At 46.3% G+C, this 26,579-nt stretch overlaps 1 protein-coding gene across 22 annotated transcripts; it reads left to right on the top strand.

The window, feature by feature from the left end:
* On the top strand, positions 1–25,791 carry rims2b (regulating synaptic membrane exocytosis 2b). Of its 22 annotated transcripts, XM_035182271.2 has the most exons (39): positions 1–183; positions 445–622; positions 2,958–3,168; positions 3,952–4,103; positions 5,985–6,141; positions 6,479–6,713; positions 6,787–7,068; positions 10,288–10,352; positions 10,457–10,576; positions 10,659–10,758; positions 10,907–11,030; positions 11,390–11,436; positions 11,521–11,609; positions 11,709–11,744; positions 12,551–12,681; positions 12,804–12,975; positions 13,066–13,225; positions 13,418–13,441; positions 15,158–15,226; positions 15,519–15,654; positions 16,078–16,185; positions 16,975–17,025; positions 17,147–17,215; positions 17,309–17,368; positions 18,262–18,429; positions 19,392–19,501; positions 19,635–19,664; positions 20,490–21,131; positions 21,282–21,323; positions 21,521–21,559; positions 22,267–22,289; positions 22,375–22,472; positions 22,778–22,933; positions 23,164–23,348; positions 23,532–23,667; positions 23,811–23,923; positions 24,321–24,422; positions 24,805–24,944; positions 25,087–25,791. In XM_035182271.2, the coding sequence occupies exons 2-39, from the start codon at positions 459–461 to the stop codon at positions 25,270–25,272; spliced, it is 4,932 nt and encodes a 1,643-aa protein (XP_035038162.2). In that variant the 5' UTR covers positions 1–183; positions 445–458; the 3' UTR covers positions 25,273–25,791. The 22 variants fall into 22 exon arrangements, with proteins under 22 accessions (XP_035038162.2, XP_035038179.2, XP_035038180.2 ...); XM_035182288.2 differs by lacking the exon at positions 13,418–13,441; XM_047344168.1 differs by lacking the exons at positions 1–183; positions 445–622 and adding an exon at positions 1,859–2,511.
* Positions 25,792–26,579: the final 788 nt, after the last annotated feature.

Here is a 26,579-nt window from a genome sequence, read left to right as displayed (position 1 = left end):
CTCCTCTTGCTCCTCCTCTTCTCCCTCCATTCTCAACGTGAAGACCGAGGGGCTGCAGCGGGACCCGCAGGAGGCCTGACCGGGGAGGAGACGGGATGAGAGCCGCCGGGACGGAGAGGAGACCGGAGCCGCCGCCGCTGAATCCCGGAGGAGACGACATGACTGCGGAGTGAAGAGAGGACGGTGAGGGAGGGGAGGTGATGGAGGGGAGGTGATGGAGGGGAGGTGATGGAGGAGGGATGGAGGAGGGATGGAGGATAAACCAGCGGGTGTGTGGATGGTGTGATGGCCGGTGGAGGTGCAGACACAGCGGCTCTTTGACCGGTGCAGTGTCCGGTCAGAGCTCCACACACCTGGAGGTGGACAGAATAATGTGAACAGGCTGCATTGTCCTTCATCATCTTCTTCATCTTCTTCATCTTCTTCATCATCTCTCTCCTCCAGCGGCTACACTCAGGATGTCTGGCCCGGCCGGACCTGCACCGCCCCCCGGATCGGGACCGGGGCTCGGGCCGGAACCGGGGCCGGACCTGAGCCACCTGACGGAGGAGGAGCGGAGCATCATCCTGTCGGTGGTGGAGAGACAGAAGGAGGAGGAGGAGAAGGAGCAGAGCATGCTCAAGTAAGGAGGGAGGGACCAATCATCACTGACTGATCGTGGAGGTGACGTCAGCCCAACAATAATCAACTATCAGCTGAGATATTAAACAGCTGATCCAGAAGCAGTACATGTACACGTGATCTGCTTCCTGTCACACTACCACAGTAAAAGTACTTCCCTCTGCGAATGTCGCTGTCACGAGTTTTGAAATTAGTTAATTCGGAAAAGTCAGTCTCTCTAATGCTAAGCTAACGTTAGCAGTAGTTTCCGAGAAGTTAGAGCCTGTGTCTCCATGGAAACAAGACTGCAGATGTTTTCCATCTGTGTTTCCAGATGTTGGAGACCACAGGTGTTTCCGTGTATTTGATGCCTCAGGTGATGATGTCACCTCATTACCCATCAGCCCCTGGACTCGAACCAGAAGTTTAAAGGCTCATCCCCACGTCAACCTGCTGTGACATCACTGGTTGGGGGCGGGGCAGGTGTCATGACGGACAGTTTAGACCTGGTGACGTCTCTGTCATTTTATTTTTACGTTTTTCCCTTCGTCTCCTTCATTTATCTTCATTTGTTTTCTTACACGGAAACAGATTTTTGTGTTCTGTCGTTTTCAGCTCGTTACTTCATGTGTTCAATTATTTGATGCTTCGGTTTTCATGTTTGTTTCTGTTCTGACGTCATTTTTATTTTTATTTCGTCATCATCATCATGTGTCTGCAGGGATCAGGAGGGAATCAAACCTCCGTCAGCCTCGTAAGTATCTCAGTCTCCGTGAGAGCACCTGTCCACCTCCCTCCTAAACCTCACGGAACCACTTCCTGGTTCCCAAACTGGCCAAAATCCAAATGTCTGCACTTCCCAGTCGAACAGTTCCTCATCCAGTCCACAGGAGGCGTCGTGTAGCGTCTGCAGACTTCACCTGATTTCATTACCCACAAGTCATTGCAGTGTGAACATGATGTTGTAGTTCTACCATTGGCTGAAAATAAAGATTGTCGCCATGACAGCTCCCAAAAGTGAAGCCAAATCATCTCTATCGCCCCCTGGTGACTGGCTGCAGTATCGGCCATAAACCCCTCCTCCTCCATGTAAGCAGATGGGACATGGACCAAACTGAAACGTCAAAGTAGACGTTTTTCAAAGATGGTTTGTTTTAGTTAGTTCTTATCACACTGATGTTTGTTCATGTCTCTGATCAGTTTGGTTTGAATTTGATTGGCCGAGTGCGTGTGTGGGCGGGACCTTGATACCACGCCTCCACTCCACGACCACTGCCACACAGACTCTGACTTCATCACACCAGCGGCTGATATATTTTTGGCTTCATTTTTGAACAACAGGAAGAAGTGGAGATGTGTCGTCCATCTTTATTTACAGTCTACGTTTTTTCCGGTTTCAGACTTAAGATACAAAATTAGTAACATTACTCGAAATTATTGGTCAGAATATTATATCCCACCACATCATGATACAGAACATTGACTTTCAGCTGTGGGGTCATCAAAGGTCATCCAAATGTAATTTGTTAGTGAAGTGGACAAATACACAATAGATACAAAATGGCTGAAAAGCAAGAAAAGGTGATGATTATTAGCGAGTGCTGAGTTACTCGTTACTTCAAACGTTTCCACAGCGACGAGTCAAACAGACTTCAGGCCCGTGTGTCAGCGGTGTTCAATAACGTGCAGGTTCACGATCACGTCCAACACGTCGTGATACAGACAAATGAATCACTCCAGATGGCCGACATTTGGATTCAGCCTCCCCCTCTACTTCCTGTCAGCTGATTCTCTGTGTCACCTGGACAGGTGGAATCTGTTGTCGGGGTTCAGTCAGTTGGTCAATAACGTTGCCGCCAATGTGTCCGAAGTTCTGCAGGTTAAAAGTCCAACTGACGACGAGTCGCAGACGTGAGTAGAAAACAGAAACCGATCAGGTCTGTTTCACACCTGTGCAGTTTCCTTCATGTTCACTCGGAGGTTGTTGGAGAATCAGAGCCTCGAGGATCCAGGTCCACTTTTGGCTCGAGTTTGATATCAGGTGACAAACAGGAAGTCACAGACACGTTCAAATCCTGTTTCTGTGTCTTTGTAGTAAAAGGTTCTTTAAGCAGTTATTTAAACTGAATGTTTGGAGGCAACAGACTCTGCAATCTAATAATCTGCAAAGCAAAGATCACGTGACCAATGGAGAGAGCGTCCGCAGATAAACTCTTTAGCTTGGTGTTCATCCCTGACTTCTACTTAATGACACACCTTCAAACTTGCAATGCTAGTTCAGCTAATGCTACATGTCACATACTTATCAGTCCAAAGTCATCTAAACAAACTGCGACCTTCAACCTCTGCCCACACAGGAAGTTACATCAGCAGTTTGAGATGTATAAGGACCAGGTGAAGAAGCTGGGGGAGGAGCCTCAGGCCGCTCAGACAGCGAGGGCGGAGTCTCTGACCTGTGGCATCTGTCGCATAACGAAGTTCGCTGATGGCTGCGGCCGAGCGTGCTGCTACTGTCAGAGCCGCTTCTGTGCCCGCTGCGGGGGGCGGGTTCCTCTCAGAGCCAATAAGGTAAATGTTTAAAGTGAACCACACATCAGGGTTAGGGGGGTTCCATTTAAAGGCTTCGTGAATCAGAATGAGTCCATCACAGATTTTAGATGAATTAATGACAAGTTCAGACACATCGCACCGATGAGACGCTTATCTGCCTTTACTGATGTATTAGGATTGGCTAGAATATATTAAAGGTTCTATTAGCAAGTTTCTGCCAGTGCTACATGCGTAATGTTAGCAATAGCACGACATCAGAAATGTTCAGCAGCAAACTTCAGCCCTTTACTCCAAGTTCTGGAGATTTAACACAGATGTTAAAGGTTCTATCTGGTTCTGCAGGAACCACAAAAATAATAATGCATCTGTGTTTCACTTCTGACGTTCATGAGTCTGTGTTCGCACAAGCTCACGACTTGTTCATCATAATAAATAATAAACCTAAGCTTGTATCTGACACACTGTGGGGAAGAGGCCGGTTAATGCCCGGTATGAACAGGAGAAAGAAAATCCTGGTCACGTGCTCATTTGGACACGGGACCTGAAAAACCCGTCCTGATCACGATGAAATGAAGTTTCCCTTTTAATCAGTGTTTCAATGACATCATTAAAAAGTGGTTGTTGTAGCTACTGTGTCTGAACACTGGGTGGAGCCACATATTATGAAGAAACATCTCAACAGCTCCTTCGACACTTAGTTTAAAGGGATAGGTTTTAATTTTTATTTTCAGACTGTTCAGTTTTGGAGAGAATTCATTTGCAGCTCGTTGAATAAACGATCTTGTGTCTGTCGTGTTTCAGGTGATGTGGGTTTGTAACGTGTGCAGGAGGAAGCAGGAGATTCTCACTCAGTCGGGCGAGTTTCATTCCAACACAACGTTGCTGTCTGTCAACCACACGTCACAGGGGTTGCCGGAGGGAACAAGGCCCTTGAGCAACGGAGACACAGAGCGGTCAGTTTGAGGAAACGTATATTATATTGTTTACTTGTCTGTGAGAACAAATGTCTGAGTCAGTGTCTCTGGACATGTTCTGGACCTTCTCCTGCAGCCTCCTAGTAACATGTGTGTAACATGTCAGTGAGTCCATGTGAGGACACAGCAGGACAATGTCCTGAAGCTTCCCAGTGAGCGAGTGGACGTGTTGATGAGGTTTCTAACACGTGACGGACGTGAAACTGGAAGAACACAAACATCTCAGGATGAAGAAGAGGAGCCGTACACGTAGAAGACGAAGACGTCAACTTGGAAACACGAGGAGGTTCCAGATCTTCTGGTGATGAGGGCCGACGCCGGTGTGGATGAGCTGTAAACAACAACACTGATCTTTCCACAGCAGAGTTTATACGTCATGTCCGGCCTCCTGCTGCTCTACAGGCTCCGCCCCTGCTGCTCTACAGGCTCCGCCCCTCGCCTGGATGTCCCCACATGTTCCTGTTTGAACGAGTCGGACCCGACAACCTGCTGCTGCTTCACAAACACTAACTACATGTCAGGACAGAGCTCATGTGTAGCTTCACCACTAGATGTCACTGAATATCTTGCGTGTGTATTCAGTCTGTACATCTAGAGCGCTCAGCCTTTAAAGGTCATTGTGGGACTGGATATTGGGCGAGAGGCGGGGCTTACCCTGGATGGGTCACCAGCCAATCACAGGTCCAACATACAGAGACAAACAACCAATCAGTCTCCACTTCAGTCTGCATGTGTCTGGACTGTGGGAGGCAGTGGGACACAAACACAGAGAGAACACGTGAATCCTCACAGGGAGAAATCGGGATTCAAACTGGCAACCTTCCTGACGGTGGAGTTGTGACAGAAACCTGTTCTGTGGACTAAAATCAGACTCTTAATTAGTTTGGTTTGTTGTTAATTACAGAGTGTACACACACACACACACACACACACACACACACACACACACACACACACACACACACACATAATCTGATTAACAGATTTTTAATCCTGCAGTTCAGAGATTTACTGCTGCAGCTAAATACAGACACACGCTAACACACAGTAGGCTAACGGAAGCTAACAGGCTAACAACACGCCCACACAGATGTCCCTACCTGTGTGGGTGGAGCTAGAGAAGGACAAGGAGGAGGTGGGAGGGTGAGGGAGTCTGGATGGGGCGGAGTCTGGTCCTGTGTGGGCGTGTTTTCAGTTATGATCCAGATATTAGTTATAAAGCTGCTGACTGTGTGTGTGTGTGTGGTTGTGTGTGTGTGAGAAGAGGTTGAATGTGTCGTGTGTTGAGTCGATATGAAGCTTCAAACCTCCGACAGCTGAAGGAAAAAGTGTAAGGGAATGAAGTTTGTTTGTTTGTCAGCAGGATATTGAACTGATGTGAAACATGTTGGAGGGATGAGGAACAGAAGAACTCATTACATCCAGTTAAACATTGTTTTCCTCATTTACATCAGTTTTTCAGGAAAATATTTAGATCTTGATGTAAAAGAAATAATTTGTATTTATGTTGTTGACGTCACAGACGTCTGTCTGTAGTTTCATTCTCTAGTTCTTGTGGAATGAAAATGTAGATTTATGATGCTTTCATTTAAAACTCTGCACTCAAACAGCCACTTCTTGAATTTATATTTACTTGTGCTCGAACTGTTCGCTTGCACTCAGATTTCCTGCGCTCCAGCTTCAGCATTTCTCCTTACGCTGTGAAGTGTAAGATGGAAGCGTTCGTATCTGCGATATTTAAGCTTCATTGTTGTACAATGGGAGGAACCTGAAGTTCACGTTCTGTGTGGAACCAGGTAACAAGTCGGATCATCAATGTGTAACATCAGCTTCTGTTTGGTTCATTGATGTGATTCACAGGCGGCGGAGCCCCTCAGGGTCTAATTACGATGGTGGGGGCGACCTCGGTCTGGACTACTCCACTCACTTGTCACAGGGTTACCATGGCAACGGGGAGGCGGCTCTACGGGCTCAGAGGCGACCAATCAGAGACAGACGAGGCCGCTGGCACTCACAGGTGAGTTTGATTTGACAGCTTGGAATTCACTGAAGAAAGTGTGTGTCTATTTTTGTAGGTTATTTAAAACTATTTTTATTCAATATTCATCATGAACTTTTATTAAGTTTTATTTCTAATCAGGTTTTTATTTAAATGTTCATCAGATGTTTTATTTCAAATAAAAATTTTACTCAATGTTTACAATCACAACTAAAGTATCAAAGAAATGATCTTGTTTGAACCTTTGTTTCATTAATGTTATTTATTCATGTTTTAGTCATAAACACTTACAGGACTTAACGTTGTCAGTCACTGATGATGATGATGTTGGTCTTCGTCTCTCCTCCTGGATCAGGACCATCCTCTGGACAAGGACCTGGACGCTCGTGAGCTGCGGCGGCGGCAGGAAGAAGAGTTTCAGGCCCGTTACCGTAGTGACCCAAACCTGGCTCGTTATCCGGTGAAGCCGCAGCCAAGTGAGGAGGCCATGAGAATGTTAGCTCAAGTCGGCAGGGTCCGTCATCAGCGTCGCCACAGTGACGTCTCCCTGGCAACTGCTGAGCCTGACCACCTGACCCTGAGACACACAGGTAGGAATACAACTGACAACCTGTTAATGCCTTGCCAAGGGCACTCAGTCTGATATTTTTTCTTTCCTGTTAGTTCACCGTCACAATCGACCTCAGGGATTGTTCGGATCTGAAGGTCAGAGGTCATTCTCTGTGGACCGGGCATCTAATCACATGAGCCCCACGTCTCCCCGCCGCAGCCCATTACCGCAGCAACACCTGGACCCGAGCTCCGCCCATAAGAGGAAGCCAGCCAATGAGAGCATGGTGCAGAGAGGGCGGGGGATGGGGAAGATGCACGTGATTGGTAGCTTCAGCAGCTCTGAGGAGGAGCTAGTGACCACTCCAGAGTACACCAGCTGTGACGAGCCTGACAGTGAGTGTCCACATGCAACTGCTAACTAAATGTGGCTAAATGCTAACCGCCACAAAATGAAGGTAAAAGGCTAAATGTGTACATGCTAACAGCTAAATACATTAGGCCAGGTGGTGTTCACACACCTGATACAAGTCCCTGTTGTGCATGTGGTCAAACAGTTGTTTAGAAAGGTGGAGGTGAACCAGGAAGTCGAGTGACATTGACTTTGTGTTCTCTCAGTATTTAGCTCAGTGCGATAATCCTCTTACAGCTGAATACGGTCTGAACAGCTTTACCCTGCACTTCGTGGAGCAAACACCAGGGGGTTCCTACTAGAACTCGGAGAACCCAACGTGCCGGCAGATCACAGTAGAACTCTGACTTCTGACAGAGGAACTTAAGCTCAAGAGAGAACCACACTAATACAGGTTCTGTGTTCTGTCGGGCAGAAGGTTTCATGTTTTATCTTCTGGGCGGTTTTAAAATGTTTTCAGAATTTCTTCTTTTCTGTGAGGCGAGAATTGGATGTATGATAGAGTAGAAGTCCTGCTGTTCTGTAGGGATCCACAACTGTTCTCTGTGGCCTTTTTATTTGTTCTGTAGGGTTCTGCTGTTGTTGCAGTGCATTCCATCTGTTTTTTAAGGTTCTGCTCCAGTTCTGGAGGGTTCTCCTGCGGTTCTATGGCTGTTGTTCCTCTTGAATCAGCACATGTTCCATGCAGGATTCTGCTTCTGTTCAGTTGTGTGATTTGTCGTTTAAGGTTTCCTTCTGCTGTTCTTGAACGCTCTGTAGAACAGTGTTGGGTCACTGCTCTCTTAGTGTCTGCGTTGTTCTGTTGTGTTCTGCTGCCCAACGTGTTGCAGATAAAGTTGCTGAAAGTGTTTCTGCAGGTCGTCTCAGGAAATCAAGCGTCATGCTGACGAGTTAATCTGCTGTGTCCCTGTCATTGGACCAGAAGTCACATGATCAGAGATTATGAACTCTAACTGGCTCAGAGGCTTCTTGGCTCCTTCTCTCAAGTCTGGAGGTGACGGAGCAGCTCAGACTCTCTTTCTCCGCCGCCCTGAACATACCTGCTCATAAATAAGAACCAATACAACTTCCAACAGACCCTCAACCTTGACCAATCCTGGCCCCGAGGACCTTGGATCTTGGGGAACGTGGATGATCCAGATTTGAAGAGAACATCTACGCAAGGCTTCTTCTGTGCTGCAACAGAATCACCGTCTCTACCTTCGTTAAATCGGATTAAAAGAGGAGAGTGTGGATTACCGGCCCGCCTCAGGAGTCATTGTAGACACAAGGTTGCAGGAGGCAACGCAACTGTTGACCCACCAGACAACACGTCTGACAGAGAGGGTTGGTCAACGTCATCGCAACTTCTGGATCCCTGGTGATCTGGAGGTTTGATCATTTCTTGGTGATCTACTGGATTCCACTGACTCTGATCTGGTGAAAAGGTGGAGAAGAGGGGAGGGGAGGGTTTGAGGGTGCAATGTTGGCCCCAACCTGCCAACCTCCGCCAGCATCCAGTTTACAGCTTGACCAACCAGATCACATTTAGACGTCCCGACCACCTGGATGTGGAGCTGCAGGCCAGGCAATCAGCAAGCTCACAACTCTCTGAGCTATTAGCGGAGTCTGCAGTGAAAGGGAAGCTAGCTCTGTGACAAGCGAACAAGGGAATCATAGCCAACAGATTTGCTCAGTGCTTTGACTAATCTCATTACAGACAGGTATGAACTGCTCTGCAGCCTGCAGCCAGAGCTCAGGGCAAACAGCACCCAAAGATACAGTGAGGAGGAGGAGGAGAAAGGAGCTGCAGGTTCACCTCCTTCTCTCCATCTTTCTCCTCTTCCTCTGCTGAAGCCTCCTCCTCCTCCTTCATGGCGTTCACACAGACCTGTGAGTACTGAAGTGTGTGTGTGTGTTTAAAGCTGCTGTGACACTGGTGTGTAAAGACGGATTACTGTTTGCTGGAAGGTTCAAACCCCCCCACCACCCCCGACCAAGAGTCAGAGACCTTCGTCTGAATGTTGCATTGTGGGATACAAGGAAACTTCTTTTGTGGCAGTTTTACAACACGGCTTCTCCAGGTGGCGTTGTTCCGTGTTTACTTAATTTAGTTCAAAGATTGTTTCACTTAAAACACAGATTTTAAATCTACTTAAACAGTTTAAAGCAAGAAAAGTTCTGAGATCTTCACTCTTCCTCCGTGTTGTTCTCCTTGTGTTGGACATGTGTGCTTCTTCTCCACAGTTGAGTCTCACTCTCTTATCCTTTCGTCTTGATTCGTCGTTTATGTTGTGTAACGTCTGTTGTGTGTGATCTGCACTGATAGATACACAACAAGGCATCGTCTTTTCTGTGTTAATGTGCATTTAGGCTCTGATGCAAAATGTGAAAAAAAGTAGAAGGAAAAAGTTGTCAGAAAAATAAATACTCAAGTACAGATATGAAAAATCTACTTATTTACAGTAAGTATTTTCGTTGTTACTTCCCACCTCTGACATTACGTCAGACTGAGTCAAAGGATGAAGCAGCTCTCTCTCTCTCTCTCTCTCTCTCTGTCTCTGTCTCTGTCTCTCTCTGTCTCTCTCTCTCTCTCTCTCTCTCTCTCTCTCTCTCTCTCTCTCTCTCTCTCTCTCTCTCTCTCTCTCTCTCTCTCTCTCTCTGTCTCTCTCTCTCTCTCTCTGTCTCTCTCTGTCTCTGTCTCTGTCTCTCTGTCTCTGTCTCTGCTCTCTCTCTCTCTGTCTCTCTCTCTGTCTCTGTCTCTTCTCTGTCTCTCTCTCTCTCTGTCTCTGTCTCTCTGTCTCTCTCTGTCTCTGTCTCTGTCTCTCTCTGTCTCTCTGTCTCTCTGTCTCTCTGTCTCTGTCTCTGTCTCTCTCTCTCTGTCTCTCTCTCTCTCCCTCTCTCTCTCTCTCTCTCTCTCTGTCTCTGTCTCTCTCTTCTCTGTCTCTCTCTCTCTCTCTCTCTCTCTCTCTGTCTCTGTCTCTCTCTCTCTGTCGCTTCTGTCTGTCTCTGTCTCTGTCTCTGTGATGTTTTGTGTCCTCATTAACGATGAACTCTCTTAAACACGTAATTTTCTAACTATAAAATAATGTGTCACTTACATCAACGTGTTTTACCTGAACTTTCTAGGCGTTTAAACTCAGTCTGACATTTAGTTTGAAGCTGCTTTTAATCACGTTTGACCTCTGACCTCCACCCTCTCCTCCTGGATGTCTGGTTGCTAGGAGACATGGACAGCCAATGGTGGGATCATGGTTCCTGGCATGGCGAGCCTGTGCCCATGTCTATGGTAGGACTGAGATCAGATCATCCTCCAGCTCATTGAGGTGAACTACTGTTTGTTTATATTACTGTTGCTAAGCAACCACATATATGTCCACTGTGACTCCTCAGCATCCGGTCACATGGCAAACGTCCAAGGATGGAGAGCGTCTGATTGGTCGAATTCTTCTGAACAAGAGGATGAAGGACGGGACAGTTCCTGCGGATACGGGAGCGCTGCTGGGACTCAAGGTGACAAACACCTTCTTCTTCTTCCTGCTGTTTATTAACATGATTCAGTTCAGTGCCTTGCTCATGGGCAGTGTGCTCTCAGGTTGTTGGTGGGAAGATGACGGAGTCTGGTCGTCTCTGTGCGTTCATCACCAAGGTGAAGAGAGGAAGTCTGGCTGACACTGTGGGACACCTGAGACCAGGTAATCCATCTCTCTAAGGTTCTTTGATTCCTGAAGCTATCGATGCTTTTATGATGTTCAATGATGATCACGGTACAGGCCCTGACAGAGAAATGCTAATGAGTGTAACATATCTTGTTTCATGTTCTTCATGTCCTCCGTGGTTCAGGTGATCAGGTTCTGGAGTGGAACGGCAGGGTTCTTCAGGGAGCCACGTTTAATGAAGTTTATAACATCATCCTGGAGTCTAAACCAGAACCACAGGTGGAGCTGGTGGTGTCCCGACCCATCGGGTGGGTCAAAGGTCACACAGGGGTCATATTACAGAGACTAAGAGGTTTTCAAAATATGACAAAAGTTTTTCAGATCTTCTATATGGCCTCTAACCAATAGGTTGGCAGTTCGAATCCCAGTCTTTCAGCATGCCAAAGTGTCCTTGGGCAAGATACTTAACCCCAATTGCCCCTGATGGCTGTGCAGTTCTCATAGAAACAGTCTGTGTGTCAATGGCAGAACAACCTGTAGCAGCTGTGAAGCCCCTCGAGCGGCCGTCACAGCTGGTTAAGCACAAAATGAACACTTTGAAACAATCCTGATGTTCTACAGAGAACTTGAGGTTCTGTCACGTTAACAGCTTGCTTGTGGTTTTCAGAGACGTTTCCAGGGCTTCAGATGGGTCCCACATCCAGCTGGACTCCAGTGAGTCAATAACCCACAACTAAAACCACAAGACTGATTCTGAGACTGTACGACCGTGTTATAAACTGTACGTTCTGTGTTCAGGTTCCAGTTCCTTCGACTCACAGAAAGTCGGCCCGTCCATCTCAGTCACATCTCCCATGAGCCCCAGTGTTCTCTCTGGACAAGTCTCGGTACGTTTACACCAGCATGCTCTGCACTGCCACACGGCCCACGGCCAATCAGCTGTTGGTTGACAGCCGTCTCCATGGTGATGTGTATGTGTGTTTCAGACTGTGAACAGGCGTCCTCTGGTTCCCAGAATTCAGGTAAACTGTAGAACACAGGGAGAAGTGAGAATGTTCTTTTCCTCCTCTCTAGTTATTAGTTATTAGCTGAATTTACTCTTTATTTCTTTAGTTCTTAATTAGTGTCAATGACGTGGCTTCAAAATAAATAGTGAAGTAGAATATTCCGTCATTGATGAATGAGTTTCTATTTCTGTTCGACTGAGTTACGGGTTCTGTCCTTTGTTGTTACCAAGGTTTTCTGCTAAATAGGTGTGGGCCTGTTTTATTTACACACACTCATGTGCAAGGTTCCACATCTGTTCTCTGTGGTTCTTCTAGCGCTGTAGCGCTGCTCTGTCAGGGTTTGTGCTTCAGTTCTGGGTTCCTGATCCATTGATATCGGCCAATGTTCCTGTTTGACTGTTTCAGCTTTTCCCTTTAAGAGCTTAATGTTCTTTCGGGTCGATCTTCCGTTGTTTAGGGTTCATTCATTGTTCTACCAGATTCTACATGTTTTACAACTTTTATTTGGTTTGCAGTTGGTTCTTTGGGCTTGTGCAGGTGTTGTACCGAGCTAGCCACTGCTCCGTGGGTTAGGGTTAGCAGATGGATGGATGGATGGAACTAGTCCTTAGGTGGATCTAAGTCTTTACTGTTGTGCCAGGTTCTCCTGCTGTTGATTGTGTTTCCTCAGTGTTGTATGTTTAATGTGGTTTGCTCGTGTCTGCTAGGGTTCTTTCTCTGTTTGTTGGAGTTCTAATGTTCTGTGGGTTGCAACCATTGCGCTGTTCCTTTTTTCCTGTGTTGTGATTTGTGTTTGTTTTGATTTAAAATCTGTTCTACAGGTGAAGCTCTGGTACGATAAAGTCGGTCATCAGCTAATCGTCACAGTTCTTGGAGCCAAAGAACTTCCCTCCCAAGATGACGGCCGACCCAGGAACCCTTACGTCAAGATATACTTCCTGCCTGACAGAAGGTAAATAAAAGAACCAACCTGCTTCCTCTTCTCCACTCTGCGATTCATGGGGTCCTATAACCTGCACAAGCTTTGATCTGGTTCTCTATAACTATGATTGGCAGTTACTTCTCTCCTTGCAGTGATAAAAGTAAGCGGAGGACGAAGACGGTAAAGAAGTCGTTGGAACCTCGGTGGAATCAGACTTTCATGTACTCTCCGGTCCACCGGCGGGAGTTCAGAGAACGAATGCTGGAGCTGACAGTCTGGGATCAGGCCCGGCTCAGAGAGGAGGAGAGTCAGTTCCTGGGAGAGGTCAGAAAATATGGAGAACATTCAAAAGACATCTGAAGTGAAGTCGTCCCAACAGAAACTCTTAAAGACCAGTCTGTTCTCTCTGTTCAGGTGCTGATTGAACTGGAGTCTGCTCTGTTGGACGATCAGCCTCACTGGTACAAGCTACAGCTTCACGATGGTTCCTCTCTGCCACTGCCCAGTGCCTCCCCCTACCTGCAGAGGAGAGGACTGCAGCCTGAACACAGTCAGACCAGCAGGAGGCTGCAGAGTGAGACAATAACACAGATACACCCTCTGATCCTCTGTGACTCCCACAACATGAATCAATGTTTTATCCACATCTTTTTTATCATCACAAGGTCTTTTCTTTGGCTTTTTTTTCTTCAGTTCATCTTGTTTTGATTTAAATTTCACTCATTTGTCAATTTTCCTTTACTTTCCTCCCATGATGCTTAACCAGATAAAGGTCCTTACTGTTACTCAGGTAATAACAGCTCTGTGTAGGTGTGTCTGTTGTGGCTGCTGACCTTCTGTAGCTTATTCTTCCTCCTTTGGCTTTTCCCGATGTGATGCTAAGCTAACAGACTTGTGATATTTTCTGTGGCCCAATGATGTCACTGTGATGTCGTCAGTCTTTGTTGAGTGGAGGTGTGAATTTTAAAATGTTGGTAGTTTAAGGAGCAGATGGGTCTATAAAGGCGGTGCAGGTTCTGGTCCAGGTTCTGGTCCAGGTTCTGGTCCAGGCTCTGGTCCAGGCTCTGGTCCAGGTCCTGGTCATCTCACACCCAGACTACTGCCCCCCCCCCCTCCTGGCAGGTCTACCTGCTGCTGCCATCCGACCTCTGCAGCTCATCCAGAAACCAGCAGCTCCACTGGTCTTTAACTTAAGTTCACTCACACTCCTCCGCTCCCTTCACTGGTTACCAGTGGCTGCATCCGCTTAAAGACACTAGTACTTGGTACCGTGCTGTGAACGGATCGGGTCCAGTCTACATCCAGGACATGGTCAAACCTCACACCCCAGCCCGTCCACTCTGCTCTGCATCGGCCAATCGGCTGCTCCCTCACAGTGATGGACAGCTGTCACTCAACAACATCACAACCATTTGCTGTCCTGGCTCCTAAACGGTGGAACGAGCTCCCCATGGACATCAGGACAGAAAGTCCACACGTCTTCCTCCAGACGAAAGACACATCTCTTCAGACCACACCTCGGTTAAGAAGATGATGTCTAATAACCATCGTCACTTACATGTAGCACTCGTAGTTTGGCTTTTTAAAGCTAAAGTACTGACTTGATTCTTGTTGTTCTGGTTTGTTCCCTCATGGTTGATGCACTTATTGTGAGTCGCTTTGGATAAAAGCGTCAGCTCAATGTAATGTGATGTAAAAAGTAGGTTCTGGGGTTCCTCAAGGCTGCACTGAAAGGTTGTTTGGATGTCCTCAGTGGTCCTTGTGGGGGTTCTGCAGATCAACCCAGAGGTCTTAGGGTTCTACATATTGTAGCTTACTCAGAGTAAAACCAATGTGTCTTTAAGAGATGACGTGATTGCCAGGAGTTCTAAAAGGTTCTTGAAGTAATCGTTTTACTCAGAAGGACTAGCAGAGTTCCGTGAAGATGTTTTAGTGGACTCTCTAAGGGGGGCACTGAGTCTCCTTGAAGGATATATTCCAGGAATCCTTTGTGGGATTTCAAAGTTACTTTAGAGAATCAAGGAGCTACAGACTTTTCTAAAAGGATTCTAAAAGTCCTTGTGTGTAAAAACTTGAATGTTGCCCAGTGACCTTTAATTTTAAAGTCGCCAATAATCATCATCACGTTTTTCAGGTTCCACAAAAGGGGTTCCAGTTGTCTTAAGGGCTTTTGTGGGGATCTTTGGGATTATTCAGTAGATATCAGTCCAGGGTTTCCCAAGGCACTTGTTGACAATCATTAAGTAGCTCCAGTAGTTCTCAGAGGGTTGTAGGAGTGGTTACGGTGGTTTCAGAAGCCCTTAATTCTGTCCAAAAGATTTCTGAAGGGTTTCAGGCAAGTTTGTGGGGTAAACTCAAATGAAATATATGAATCTGTCCTTCCTGTACTCTTTCTGTTTGTGTGTCAGATTAGTTGACCTTCCTGTAGAGGATTACAGAAGAGCTGCTTATAGGCTTAAACGTCCTCTCTGTGTCTCAATGTCTCCACCCCCCCCTCTCTCTGTAGGGTCTCAGAGGATCAGTGACAGTGAGTTCTCAGATTACGACTGTGAAGACGGCATCGGGGTGATATCAGGTGAACTCCATGTCCCATCATGCACTGCAACATCTGCAGCTCACTGTTAAAGCTCAGACTAAACACGTACCGGGAAATAGAACACGTTTCAGAACTATTGATCCTTATATTAATTTCAAATGTTCCCTTTAATGATCTCACCGGTGTTTTCCTGAAACACCTGAAACCACTGAACTGAACTGAGGTCACTCTGAAGATTCTTTGTGATCACTGCTGGTCTGACAGGGACCTTAGAGCAAAGCATTCTGTAGCAGTTGATGGTTCAACTCAGGCTCTGTTTCTTTGTGTGCAGACTACAGACAGAATGGGCGTGACTTCCATAGTTCCACCCTCTCAGTGCCAGAGCAAGTGATGTCGACCAATCACTGCTCCCGATCCGATTTGGTCAGGATGAGGTCACGGTCACCGAGCCAACCGCCTCCTCACAGGTAACAGCTGCCACTGAGCAAACTGTGTTAGTGTCTTTGTTTCAGTTTTGACAAATGAGAGATGAGGAGTTGAAGTAGGTTTTCAGAAAGGTAAGAATCATAATATGAGATGACTTCGTAATTGAATGACATCATGTGATACAAGATAACTCCCGATGAGAAGAATGAAAATGGAGAAAGAAGAAATCAGATGATAGAAGATGAGAACAGATGTTATGAGAAATGAGTGAAATAAATGTTCCATGTATGTTCATTGATTAAGTCTCAGCTTCATTTTACCACCACTCACTGTTATTCTTTTCATACCTTACTACCCTAACCCTTTGCTGACACCTGATCCCTGACCTTTGACCTCCGACCACCTCTTACCTGTGAACCATCCTGACCTTTGACTTCTGCTGACCTTTGAACTGTGGATACCAGTGGCAACCCTCTGTACCCGTTGTATCGAGAAGACGCCGTGCGACTATTGCGAGGTTCAAAGCTGAGCAGAGCGTATTCTGACGCCGGCCAGTACAGCAGTCTGGACAGGTAACCATGGAAACCCACGGCACAAGACCTGACCTGGGTCACCTGGACGGCAGTCAATCAGCACACGTCCTGGACAAATGATAGTGTAATATTGTGCTTAAGGGGAAACTTAAATCAATCATTAAATGATAAGTATACATCATGCTGAATGCAGCATTACCAGATACACCTGTCCTGTCAGATAAACCACGCCCCTCTGCTGCTGCCGAACCAATCAAACAACACACTGCTCTATCTCAGGGGTCGACCAGGACCCAGGTCCCGAGGGGATTTGGTTGTGTAGTTCTGGTTCTAGTACTGGTGGTAGTTCGGTTGCAGTACTGCTCTTTGTACAATTGCTATGCTTGTTATATACTAGTTGTAGTATTTGTTGTACTACAGCTACTACTAGTATTTGTAGTAGTGCTGGTTTCTGTACTGGTTGAGGTACTGACTTTGCTACATATTCCTGCTTGAAGTACCAGTCATTGTAGCTTTAGCTTTCGGAACAGGTTAATCCGCGGCTACTGGTCACAACACTGGCTACTCGTTCTGATTGCTGGATGCTGCTAGTTTTAGTACTAGTTGTACCAGTTCTCGTAGTCCTAGTTGCACCGGCTTTAGAACTGGTGGGGCTGCAAATTATTGTTGTTGTACCACTATATGACTTGTAGTACTGCTTGTACTGGTGGCAGTATAGGTTTGATTTCTGGGTGTGGTGCTGGTTTTTGTCCAGATTCTATCCTGGTTGTTGGTTGTGGTACAGAATGTTGGTCAGTTGTGTCTGACTATCTGTTTCTGTGTATTCAGGAGATCACTGAGGAAAATGTCTGTTACCAACTCGCTCGATTCTCATGACAGGTACTGAAACTATTGGATGAAGATTTAGAGGAGTAGTATTTGTTGTAGTAGTAGTTGTACCTCTAGTACCACGGGTTGCAGTAACCTCGTTCTCATCTTCCTTCGTGCTTCTGTCTGTAAGATATATGAACGGTCCGTACCACGCTCCCTGGACAAACCCCATGATGAATGGGAACTGTGAGGACTACAGGTGAGCCCCAGAGTTTGTGGGTAATGTAGTGTAGAGGATGAAGTTGACTTTAGATTCATCGTGTTTTGGAGTTGATACCTTTCTGTTCTTCAGTCAGGACTTCATCCCAGACTTCCCCTACGAACCCGACACCTACGACGAGGAACTGCACAGGTAACGGACTGACGGACAGTTTGACTTTCAGACAGTTAGACTATAACATATGTAGATGTAGAGGACAGTCGTAGTCTTTCTGTGTCCCCTCCTTATCATCCCACAACCATGCTGAGGTGTCTTTCAGTCCAGAGTACAACAGTTTCAATTTGTGGTCCTTGTTTAAACCTGGTCATTTCATCTGAAGTTCTCCATAGCGTCCTGTGATATTTCAGTTCAAGAAATAGGCAGAACAAAATTCTAACATTTTAAAAGTCGGCTGTGGCTGAGGGGTACAGCGGTGGGTACAGCGGTCATCCTCCAACCAGAAGGTCGAGGGTTCAATCCTCAGTCTTCCCCATCTGCATGCCGAAGTGTCCCTGGGCAAGACACTGACCCCCTCAATGGGCCTTCATAGGTGTTGAATGCACTAATTGTAAAAGTGTCCACCAAATGACATGTACTGTAATTAGCATGCTAACTTGCTCACAGTGACAATGCTAACATGCTGGTGGTTGGAAAGTTTTGTATTTAGCATGTCCACCATTTACTTTAGCATGTTGGAATGCTTATGTTTGTTAATTCGTGTAACACACAAGAGTTTAACCTCTGGAGAGCACAAGTTTGAATTTGGAGTTCTCTGTATTTGAAACGGCCTCAGAACTTCCTGCTTCTCTCTCCTTTTTTCATTGTCTACTTTATCACTGAGGCCTTCTGGGAAATGTAGTGTCAGAATCCTGAAAGTCTTCTTTTAGGATTTCTTCTTCTTTGTTATTTTATTTACAGCCGTCAGTGCCTTACATTTCCTGATAACCTGACTTGAAACCTTTCACAGGTTTGACCAATCAACCTCTCCCACAGGTGCAGTGGTTGTCATGGTGAGGGTGGGTGATTGTTGTCATGGTGATGTGCAGGTACAGCCGGGGTATGGACCGGCGGTATTACTACAGTCGCTCTCGGTCAGCTGACCAGCGTGCGATGGCGGACCAACCGCTTTACACACGCTCACACTCCACAGACCGATCTGACTTCGTCCACCTGAGGTCTGGACGCTCCGCCCCCCCCTCACCTGCCTGCACCAGGTGACTGGCAACTGACCTATCAGAAACCAACTTCGTCTGTGTTGTGTTTGTTGAATGTGTTTTTTTATCCAGGAGAATTACGGCTATCTGAAGACTGACCACACCCATATTATTCTAACCCCTAAGCTTGCTCCCTGATTGGCTCACAGTGACATCACACCACTAAACACTTGTTTTAGGGTTGGGGTTAACCCCACATGATTTCTGTACTGCTGGAATTCATTTGTTGAATTAATCCTTTTTTTTGTTTCTCCACCCTCATATCTGAGCTTCGTCTTCTTGCTTTTCTGACTCACGTTTGTTTGACAGCATGTTGGCATCGCTTGTTGGTTGCATGAGTTTCTTGATTCCTAAGGTCACTTAGTTTTTTTCTTAATCCTTGGTAGTTGAGTCGTAATCCTGCTGTGAACTCGGGTTGAATCCAAACCTCCAGCTTCAAGACCTAAAGACTGAGCCCCAGCAGATTTTGGTCATAAATACTGATACTGGAAAACAAAGGGATAAAATGAGCTAAGAAACAGCCCCTCTGTCCTCTTCCATGGCAGTGGCCTTCTAAAGACTTGACTTCAGCTATGTTATGGTTAGGGTCAGGGTTGGGGGTAGGTGTGGTTCCAGTTGGAATCTCCTCCTCAGCTTCCCAGTAACACGTCAGTTAATTAGTGAGTTCGCAGGATCAGAAAAGTCTGGACATTTGGATTCAGCCCGAGAATTGAGTATCTGTGCCAATTCCCCCGCTGGACAAACTCAAATCATATCAATCACTGTAACCATGGAGACAGTCGATTGATTGAAGGCATTTTAATGGTGTTAGCCATTAGCTTGTTGTTTGTGCATTGTGTTGCTAAAGCACAAACTTACATCAACAAAACCCTGAATCTTACTTCTGACAATTTAATATCTGACCTTTGGCTTCAGTCGTCCCGTGTGACATTAGTAGTTTGATTTCTTACTTTGTCAAACAGAGCCAATCCTCAAAGTGGATCGACCCAGACGAGTCCGTCGGGAACACCAGTCTGTGGCCGCCGAGTTCGCCAGCTGCCCATTGTCCCACCCAAAGGAGCTCTGGACAGAAGTACGTACTGACAAATGAAGTTTTCAGGTTTTACTGTGACATATAACTGTGGATCATCTGCATTAAGCAGGAAGAAAATGTTTGTGTCCCAGGACGGATCTCTAGTGATCTAACAAAGGGTCGTGTCTTTCAGATGGAGAACTCCCTGACACTGTGCAGACAGGTACAGACTGTGACTGTGTGACGTTTAACACCCGAGTGTCGTTCACCTGCTCTGGGTTCCTTTAGTTTAGAACTAGAACAGTTCTAATCCTTTGGTGCACTTTTGAAAAATTAACTTTCCAGTAATTGTAGCAATAGTCACGTACTGATCTGATATTAAACTGTTGACTTGAGGTCACAGTTTGGGGTGTTTTGAATGAAACATTCGGCTTAATGCGTTAAGCCGTTAAGTCACATTTTAGGTGAATCTTGTGCATGCTGGGAGATGTAGTCAAATCAAGTACATTTTATTTCTATTGTGCCAACCATAAGAGAAGTTACAGTAGTCTCCCCCAGCAGGCGCAGGTTGATATAATGTCACTGTTTGTGACAAACTCTTCGTATTTCATGTGGCCTGAACACATCTGAAGTAAAGGTGTTCCTAATGATGTGAATATCTACTCTGCCGTCATTCTACTCCTGGCTGCGTGGTACTTTCAGCTGAGACCCTGGTCCTGGTTTATAACTAAGATCCCTCTGAGAATCATCCCCTTCATGTGGGGCCGAGGTTTGCTTAGCTTGGTCATTGTTGGCTGTTGTTAGTTTTGTAGTAGGTAAACTACCGATGACAAACTGGTCTGAGATGAGGTTCAGTCCAGTCCTGTTGACGTGAAAAGGGACAAAGGTTCAAACGCTAACTTTTATTTGACCGATCACTGCAAGGGTCATGTCAGTGAAAACTAGTGAAACTTGTCATGTGATCATTCATCAACTCATTGTCTGTCTTCATTCATCTTTGATCATCTTTTCTTTTTCATTTTCTCTTTGATCTTTTCTTTTCCATCAGTTTTGGCCACGTCTACCACAGGAGCACCACCTGCAGCCCCTCCCACTGCCCACATACAAACCCCTCCTATTGGCATTCAACCACTACCTCCTCTTATACGAATCCAAGCCCCGCCTCCTCCTGGAACTGTACAGCCTCACCCACCCCCTTCACCTGCACCTATACCTGTACCAGCACCAGCACATGAACCTGTACATGCAAATGCACCAGCCCCTGCACCTGCACCTGCACCTGCACCTGCACCTGCACCTGCACCTGCACCTGCACCTGCACCTGCACCTGCACCTGCACCAGCCCATGCACCTGCACCTGCACCTGCACCTGCACCAGCACCTGCACCAGCACCAGCACCTGCACATGCACATGCACATGCACCTGCACATGCACCTGCACCTGCACCATCTGTGGGAGCCCCATCCCCGGCTCCTACAATTTTACCTACTTCTACACCAGCACCTCCAGCTTCCCCAGCCCAACCAACACACACAACAGCCACCCAAGCCCCACCCCCTGTGCTTGCACCTATGCCAGCCCCACTCCCAGCTCCTGTAGTCCAATCACAGTCACCTCTTGAACCAGCCCTGCCCCCTGCACCTACTCCAACACCTGCCCCCTCCCCAGCCCCGCCCCCACAGACTCCAGGTGTGTACATGACATTTTGATGCGTCATTAGTGGTAAACTAGTCAGTCAAATTTGGATATTTCAGTCTCCATCATCTCTCATTTCATTTTTTCCTCCATGTGTTTACCTCTGCTATATCATGCTGATGTCATCATACCTGTCCATGTCAGAGCCTGAAATATGCTCAGCAACATCTGGAGGGACCAGAAAAGGCAAGTTGTGATGATGCGTTCAAATGATCCTCGTCAGATTGTACTGATCCGGTGTGGTTGTCCAGGTGGGCGAGGTGTTAAGTCGGAGGTTTTGACTCCAGCTGGTTTAACTGGTTTGACGTCAGATGTATCACCTGAACAGTTCAGGGTGCTGCTGAAGTCTGACCAATCACCTCTCTTTGTCTGCAATGATGTAGAGGTCACATGGGAGGACCAGCAAAAGAAAGCTGCCAATGGTAACGTACCACCTGTTAGCCACGCCCACCCGTAGACAGGTAGCTCCTAGACCATGTGACACATTTGTCACCTGAGTCTGTGATGATATTAATGTAAATGGGAATTATTCACCACAGGCTACAAGAATTCAACAAACTGTAGCTAACGAGGCTAATCAGGCTAAATGTTAAGATACAGTTAGTTTTCCTTTTAAACTGTAACTTTCCAATCAGAGCGATTAACAATCAGCAAATTGATCTTTGTAAAACTGTTGACGACGATACAATGAAGCCAAAGGTGTTTGATTCCTGCAGATTTATTGTCCGATGAACTATTGTTAGATTTGTCTTGTGTTGTCAGCGTAGATCCATTCAGAAGTCGCCATTAGCTTCGTAGTTTGATCCCTGAAGTCTCCTGATTTTCTTTGTTTCACTTGTTCACCAACTCTTCAGAATCAGTCTGAATGTGAAGCTCCGCCCTGCTCTTGGTTGAACGAGTGAATTTCCTATTTGGTCGTCACTCTGTGTGATTTCATCATTATGATGTCGTCCATGTCGTCAATCAGTCAGAAACCTAGCGACTGGTTTTATTTTCTTAGTAATATTTTATATTACAGTCACTGTTATTTCTAGTGTACATGCAAAAACTGAATATTTGAATTGATATAAATACATCAGAAGTTGATTTGATGACGTCTCAATGTTTGACCACTCCTGTGTCCCTGCAGGTGTGATGACGGATCCATCCAAGGTGAACACACACAAACACGTTACAACATCTGACACTAAAAAACACTGATGATGTCACACACCTGCTCCTCATGTTCTGTGTCCAGATGAGGGACAGCTTGTCCTTTAAATCGTCAGACAGTGACGTCAGCGACGTGTCGGCCATGTCCAACGCCTCCGACACGCGATCTGTACGCAGAATTAGGTGAGTCCAGGAACCAATCACAGAGCAGCACTGCCAGATCGTTAAACTGTAAATCTACAAGGTTTTAAATAACTGATGAATGTTAACAGCATGTTTTATATTTGTGGTTTTCAAAATTTCCATTTTAATACGTTGACGTTGTTGATGTTAACATGTTATTAATTTACCATTTTGTTGTTAAATTTGTCTGCATGTTAACTCTGCATGCTCTTTCTGTTAGCTTAAAGCGTTAGCATGTTAGCATGTCTTTTGCTGCATGTCTTTGTCCGCATGCTCCTGTTCTTTCCTCTCATTGGCTGACGCAGCCGGTCGGAGGCCCTAGAAGGTCAATCAGTGGAGTTGGGGGCGGGAACAGAGGGAAAACAGGAAGTAGCGGCAGAGGGCGGAGCCTTACTGCAGAAGAGCGAATCGATGGAAGAGGCCGAGGAGGAGGAGGAGGAGGAGGAGGCCAAGCCTTCAAAGTAAGGGAGCAACCAATGAACAGTCTGGAGTCAAACCACTCGTCATAGCAACAGTGTGCCGCCGCCCACTTCTTATGTGTGCTGCTGTTACCCACTCCCTTTATGCCCCCACCTCCCTGGAAAAGAATTGACAGGCATGTGCCCCCCCAGGTAACTTACAGGTGTGAGTGTCACTGTCCCTCCCCCTCTGGGGGATTAACAGCTGTGTCCCTGTCTCTCGTCCCCCGCAGGCCGGCACCGGCGGCCGGAGCTCCTCTCATGAAGTCCTCAAGTGTCGGGGGGGAAATCTGTTCGTTGGGCAGGAATGACGACGACGACGATGACAAGAAGCGACGCTCGAGTTTCGGAGCGAGGATGATGGGGATGGTCGGACTGGGAAAGAAGAGTCAGAGCGCCTCGCAGCTCAACCCAGAGGGTCAGTCCCAGTTCAAACTTCTTCAACCTCCTCGTGTTGATCGGCAGAGAAACTGCTTCCAAACCCACTCCATCCTGCCGCACTGCCCCCTACAGGCATGAACACTCTACTGCAGATACTCAGTGTTGATGGGCTCATATTCAAATCCCTGTCTTCTCTCTGTTGATCTCTCCATCCATCCAGAGGAGGAGAAGAAGAAGAAGGTGGTGAGACTTCCTGTCCAGAGGAGCATAGAAACCGGTTTGGCTGTTGAGTTCAAATCTCGTTTCACCAGACAACCGAGTCGTGACCCGGACGCCGACGACCCCAAACCTGGAGCGTATGAAATTCTGTCACTCCTCTTTTTTATTCTGTCGCTCCTCTTCACTCCTGATTCTTCATTTTTCATTTCTTTAGTTTTTATTCTCTTAGAGATAATTTAATACATGTACATTTTTTGAATTCTTCTCTCCGGCTCTTCAGGCTGATATTTCCGGGTGTGAAGTTGGCAACGGACCAACAGTTCACTGGGTTCCTGGAAGGATTAGGCCCCGCCCAGCTGGCTGGACGGCAGACTCTGGCCACGCCCCCCATGGGTAATGACCAATCAAAACCTTATTAAAATTACTTCTTTTGTTCATTATTTATTTTATATCTTCATACATTGATACATTATATATAAATACACATATATATTATATTGATACATCAAGAAATATTTATTTGTTTATATCTATTCAAGTATTAAATGTTAATTTATTCATATGTGTGTGTGTGTATATATATATACAATATATTATTTGTATATTGAACAGTATGTTAGTTTACATTTGTACATCCATGTTTAATATTAGTACTATTGTTAACATGAGTAATATCAGTATTTATTAATTGGGGGCAGCATTGTTTGTATTCATATAACCATTTATGTTTTATTTATATATATATCCAATAGTATAATGGTATTTACGTGATTGGTTGTTTATTGATCAGGTGACATCCAGATTGGGATGGTGTTCAGAAAGGAGCGTCTGGACGTGGAGGTGATTCGAGCCCGGGGGCTTGTGGGTAAACAAGGCAACAAGAACACTCCAGGTGAAAACACTATACTGTGCTACACACCGAACAACACAATACACTACAACAGAACAACACACACCAACATTCTGTGTAACCGTGACAATGCAGCTCCACCTCACGATCACTTCGGCCAATCACAGTCTTACTCCAAATGACATCCTCACCACAAGATGGCAGCATTCATAGACCTGTCGTTTATCTTTATATACAGTTGTCGACAGGAAGGTGTGGTCCTTTAAATAAAGTTAAATCTACAGATTCAAACAGTATCATCTACTTCCTGTTGTCACATCTGAAGTCGTTCTATCATGAACAGGAAATTTAACGAGTTTAGGCAGATAAACAGCGCCACCTGCTGGAGGAGTCCATTAATTATACAAACTGTCTGTGTGTGTAGCTCCGTATGTGAAGGTGTACCTGATGGATAACGGGAAGTGTGTTCTGAAGAGGAGAACTCGTCTGGCAAGAAAAACACTGGATCCACTTTATCAACAACAGCTGCAGTTTGAGGAGAATCCAGAGGGAAAAGTCCTGCAGGTCACACAGACACACACAGACACACACACACACACACACAGACACACACACACACACACAGACACACACACACACACACACACACACACACACACACAGACACACACCTAACTAAACCTAAAGTAGTAACCTCTGTTCTCAGATCATCGTGTGGGGAGACTACGGCAGGATGGACCATAAATCCTTCATGGGTGCTGCTCAGATCCTATTGGACGATCTAGACCTGTCCAACATGGTGATTGGCTGGTTTAAACTGTTTCCTGCCACCTCATTGGTGGACCCTGCCTTGGCACCTCTGACCAATAAGGAGACCGAGGGCAAGTCGTAGTGTCAAGAAGCAGGACTAACGATACCATCACAGTAACGGTCCAGAGGGGGAGGAGGGGACATGCTGTGTCCGGGCGGGACCTTCGAAAAAGTCCCATGATTCTCCTCTGCTGTTGCATGCTGCATGATGACATCACAGTGATGTGTAACAGCGTCATGCAATGTCACTGGGAGGAGAAGGGAGGCTCCACCCCCTGATGGTGACACAAAACGACCCATACACAGGACAAGGCCTCGTACTAAAGGATGCTGGGAAAGGACAAGAGAGGCCATGTGATCTCCAGTTGCCAGCCAATCACAGCAGCTCCTCAGGAGTCATGTGACTGTTACGAGGCATGTCCAGAACCCATAGACTCAGTCCGTCACCTGATAGTTTCCATGGCGATGCAGGAATACGGAGTTCTGGTTCTTTTTGTTTTTGCATGGAACGATGAGTAGAACATAAAAACATCCACTGTGAAAAACTTTAAAGAAAATGAGAACATCGCCTGCAAAGTAAAAATAAAAAGATTCTCAAAGATCAGTTGTTCTGTGTGACTCTGAACCAACTACATTTTGATTGGCGTTTGCTGGTTTCCATGACGACGACTCACTGACACACGTCATGGTCCATAAAGATCCTGTTAGGAACAAGAACCTGGTTCACGAGGTTCTTCTGGTATCAATATAAAATACTGATGCTTAACTGTAGTAGTGTTTTTAGAGCTATTAGCTTCTTTTCTGGAGGAAGCGGAGACGTGTCGTCCATCTTTGTTTACAGTTCAAGCTTTTTCATTGATGAACATGATTCAGTAATTCTGAGAAGAGAAAGTGACTTTCGGGAAAAAACCTCCAATCATTGAAGTGTCCTTCAGACCTGGAGCTTCAGGTTGTTTTCAGTCTGACCAGTAGAGGGAAGCAGATGTCATCCTGCTGTGTGATCTATAAAATACTTTCAGGTTCCTACAAGAACGTGTAACCTCGTCAGTTGAGATTCAGTTGGAGGTTTGTCTGATTATTTATTTATTCTTGGGTTTAGAGCGAGGACATAGGGAAAGACTGACATTCCACACAGGGGCTGGGGTCAACTCCCTTTTTAGTAGAAAACTCGACCCACGGTGGAGCGCGACTGCAGCGGACAGGTGTGATGCCACAGAGACTCGAACCCAGGGCACGGGGACACTGAACTGATAGCTTGGAGCCTGGTGTGGCCGCAGGGGACGGACAACAGACTGCGCAGTGTTTCAGGTGGTGGCAGAGCGAGTCTCCATGTCCTCCCTAGTCAGTAAGTCTGCCTACACGTGGGTAAGTGAGGACCGAGCCATGAGA

Source organism: Hippoglossus stenolepis, chromosome 17, assembly GCF_022539355.2.
Source record: "Hippoglossus stenolepis isolate QCI-W04-F060 chromosome 17, HSTE1.2, whole genome shotgun sequence".
Taxonomy (NCBI): domain Eukaryota; kingdom Metazoa; phylum Chordata; class Actinopteri; order Pleuronectiformes; family Pleuronectidae; genus Hippoglossus; species Hippoglossus stenolepis.
This window is presented reverse-complemented; position numbering and strand designations above follow the sequence as displayed.